This window comes from Chaetura pelagica, unplaced genomic scaffold, assembly GCF_000747805.2.
Source record: "Chaetura pelagica isolate M959 unplaced genomic scaffold, ChaPel_1.0 scaffold82, whole genome shotgun sequence".
Taxonomy (NCBI): domain Eukaryota; kingdom Metazoa; phylum Chordata; class Aves; order Apodiformes; family Apodidae; genus Chaetura; species Chaetura pelagica.
The window spans coordinates 7,613,671-7,617,691 of record NW_009952990.1 but is presented as its reverse complement, the minus strand read 5'-3'; the positions used below and the strand labels follow the sequence as shown (position 1 = coordinate 7,617,691).

At 35.2% G+C, this 4,021-nt stretch overlaps 1 protein-coding gene across 2 annotated transcripts in view; it reads right to left on the bottom strand.

The window, feature by feature from the left end:
• Positions 1-846: 846 nt before the first annotated feature.
• The window catches only part of PTPN3 (protein tyrosine phosphatase, non-receptor type 3), an 84,073-nt gene continuing 80,898 nt past the window's right edge, over positions 847-4,021 (bottom strand). For both annotated transcript variants that reach the window (XM_009996501.1, XM_009996502.1), the window contains one exon: positions 847-1,551. In XM_009996501.1, coding sequence (XP_009994803.1) covers positions 1,474-1,551 — 78 coding nt within the window. In that variant the 3' untranslated portion in view covers positions 847-1,473. The remainder of the gene's footprint in view (positions 1,552-4,021) is intronic.

Here is a 4,021-nt window from a genome sequence, read left to right as displayed (position 1 = left end):
AACATCTGGCTAATATGCCCCATAAAATTTTTTCCTTATTTAGGACTAATCTTTTAAATAAAGAATTTTTAAAAGTCCCTTAGAGTATTTTTTTTTTAAACTATTAAAAAATGAAGAACTCTCTCAGGGTAACCAAAAAGCACACACAAAATAAATTACCATCATACAAATGTGGTTATATTGTCCAGAAAGTCCAATTCTCCCATTTGAAATGAAATGGAGACCAGTGTACCTTAGGGTGAATTATTCATCAATGTCCAAATTCATTCTCTCTTTTCATGTAAATCTTCCTGTGAATTTAGCCACATTTCCGTAAAGCAAGAAACACAGTAAATCCGTAGAATTCTTGCAAAAAGGGAGTTGTGTTTCACTGCAGCAGTTTTTGCTGAAGGGCAGCAAGTCAACACTTTCTCACTATCTGAATACTAGCAACACCTGTGCCCTTGCAAGCTTCACACCTTGAATTAGCAGCAACATATTTGATGGGTTCAGTAGTAATTTTTCTTCCAGTATTGGATTAGACTACTTTGCATACACAGTAAGCCAAAAGCCTGGTGCTTGTGTGCAATGTTAATCCACATTTTTTCACCTGAGAACTCATAAATACACATGGAAACAGAGGTGAAAAACAATTAAACCTCGTTTTAAGTCAAAACGTTTTCAGTCCACACACAGAAACAGCAATGAAAAACAAATATAAAGGAGATGGACAGCAGAAACAGAAGAAGTAAAATAACTAAAACTGTAAGTAGGTCACTGTTAAAAGGGCAAGTTGCATTTAAATTTGATCAACAAAAGATGTAGACTGTACCATCTGCATATATGCTTAAATGCAGCATTATTTCACACATCACATACAGTAGATGTGATTTCTAAGAAGCATATTATAACAGCTGGCATACTTACTAATATTTTTATGGTAAATGAACACTTAATTTCTCCAGCTCTTAGATTACAGCAGTTATGCATTAGTCTTTGAAGCTCTTCGTCAGCCTTTCCGAAGTTGAGGTTACATTTCCAGTGTCCCAATAAGAAAGCTACAAATATTCACTTTCAGTGAACTTTCATACAATACAAAGATACTAAATACCACCTTAAGCTGAATCATTTCAATACTATTAGTTTTCTTCTTGCATTTTCAAAATGAACACAAGGCCCTCTGTAACTTCCAAAGTGAAGGGTGTTTTAAGGCAGTAAAAGAGATGTATTAAGGTTTCCATGATTGTTTATGGTATCTATGTGAATAAAGCATTTTACACACATTTGCTCTCAAATATTTATCTACATGACTTTGTTATACTGTACATGACTTAGCAATCCTCTTGAGAAATTTAAAGTGCCACAGTTCAAATGTGCTCATCTGTCTTTTCATGGGCTTCTAGTCCATTCTAGTTGCTTTCAGAAACAAGCCCTTGCTTTACATAAAAGAGCAGTCTTTTTAGGGGAAAAAGGTATTCATCCTTCACTGCTGTGCTAACTGGAATCCAGTGGTCGAACCAATCCTTCTTTGTAAACACGAAGAATAGCTTCACAAACAAATTTGTATTGACTCTGTATAAGAAAGAAAAAAGAAAAACGTTAATGGATGTCTAGTTAAACTCCTAATATCCACTAATATTTAATAGGACTAACAGTCCAACTGCTTCCTTTTATCCTGGACAATGACAGGAGAAGAAATACAAAGATGGAAGGAGAAAAATCTGACTTTCCTGGCAGTGTTCATAGTAAATAAAGGAAACATTTACTTTTCTTTGAAGCACAAGTATTTAAAACACAATTATAAAATGTTAAAGAATACATGCTTAAATCTCAGGGAATATGATTCATTTGCAAAAGCTATGCAAATGTATTTCATTCTTCTGACATTAAGTTCAACTAGTTATTTAAATTAATTATATTTATCATCTATGTATTTTGTACTGTTATCTGATTATTAAGTATACTCTAACCTTGCCAATCCTGCTGTTACATATTATGGACATATTTAAGTTATGTGACCAAGAACGTATTTGAAGCTACCATATAGGATACAGAGGTCCAATTGCCTTGCTAGAACTTTTTTTTTTTAAACCACCTACACTATCGCAGAAGATGAAGGTCCTTTATTTTTTCTACTTGTGACCACATCACACATCTCCTTTTTGTAACAGAATGGAATAAAAACCTTTGTAACTAATATTTTTGAAGAGTAGCAGCCACATCAGTGGTTGTCACCCAACATTTTGAGCTTATTTAATTCTTATAAGTCTTCACAAATTAAAATTAAGATCTATTTTCTTAATTAAACTATTACAAAGACTTTCTTCCATGATCTTGTGAGGTACCTATTTGTTAAAAGCAACTAGCCTGTGAGCCTCTTTCTGAAAAGTGATACAAGGAGAATAAAAATACATGTAGGTTAAATGAATTTTTATGACTAACACAATCCTAAGAACATTAGATTATGAAATGGCACAAAACTGACAAAAATCAAAGCATAACTCTCCTGTTCTCTGAAAGTACTTTTCACTATTCTCAAAAATCCAAATTGAACACCTATCTTCAAAGCTCCCTGCTATATATTCCCTTCTTACATCTTTGAAATATTTTTCCAGCTGCCCTTGTATGTTAGCTCTTATCAACTCCCCAGGAGCATCTGGAAACATCTCCCAGACAACAGGGCTAATAGATAATGTTTAAATTGTGAGGAACCTTACGTTGCATTTAAAGAACACGAGTTAGGAACTTTATTTTTGCCTATAACCTTCAATACATTTTCTATTAGGTACTGAAAAACTTAGCAAAAACTGGGGGATGGAAATTAATTTTCTGCATCTTGATTTTCCTGCCTTTTCTTTCAATCCTTCAGTCAATTACTCCCACCTTCAAGATCACACTGTTCTTTTGTCTTTATTTCTTAATTACCTTGACTTTTCTCTTCATTGTTATTGTCATTTACATACATCTACTGCCTGAACAACGCAAGTGTGATATTTAGCTCTCTGTTCAATACTTCTGTTAACTCCTTTGTGTGAGCAAGTTACTGAACAAATAAGAACGAACATTTCAGCATTGCGTCCTCTGACTCAGACTTTGACTGTTTGTTTTCTTTGCTCTTATCTGTTCCAAGTATTCTTACTGCTCACTCAGCTGCTAACTAGTTCTGTCATAGACATCCGAAAGCAGTTCTTTCTTAACTGTTTCGTATCTCTGTTTTCTCTCTAATGGAACATAATGGTTATTTTTTCTTTTTTTAAAATGAAAGGCCATACAGTTAGGCCATTTTTGTTGTAACTTTATTATTTTGGCCAAAACTTTTGTTTTTCTGTTCCTGATGACCAAATGACAGGTCTTTGAGAAACTACAGCTTTCACATGATTAACAGCAGACACTAAACTGACCAATTAATAGTGCTGATGAGTCCATTCTTTATTATTGAGTATCCCTTGTCTGACGGTAACTCATAACATGCATCTCGCTGTGTGTAGCGTCTTAGAACTGAAGCACACACACAATCTCCACAGGGCAGCTGCACATGCTTCAGGCAAGGCTATTAGAACTGAACAATTACCCTCTATTACAACTGAACAATCCCTAATGGCTTCTCCCAGAAGCTCAAAGCTGAATATCAAATATGAGCAGTGGGACAAGCTGGAATGCAGGCACGGGAATGCAATGGAACACTTGGGATAGATCAGAAGGTTAATATGCAGCTCTTTGATAGTCTGCTTTCTCACAGCTGAGTGCTTGCTTCCATGTCCCATTTACAGCACAGTATGCCAGCTCTGCCCATTGGCTTTTCACAACAGTATCTGCATACTTCAGAAATACCAAGCAAGTTTAGTTTCACAGTATTGCTGCTACAGACCATCCCTTGTCTGATTGTGCTGACAGTGAACTGTGGAACACAGCCAGTGAGGTAGAGAATCCTACTTAAGACACTCAGTTTTCCACATTTAGGGTCTGATTGTCAGTGTAGCCACTGCTATTGCCTATCTTCTTCAGTTATATCAAACTGTAGAGTGTAAGAACAATTCCTGCT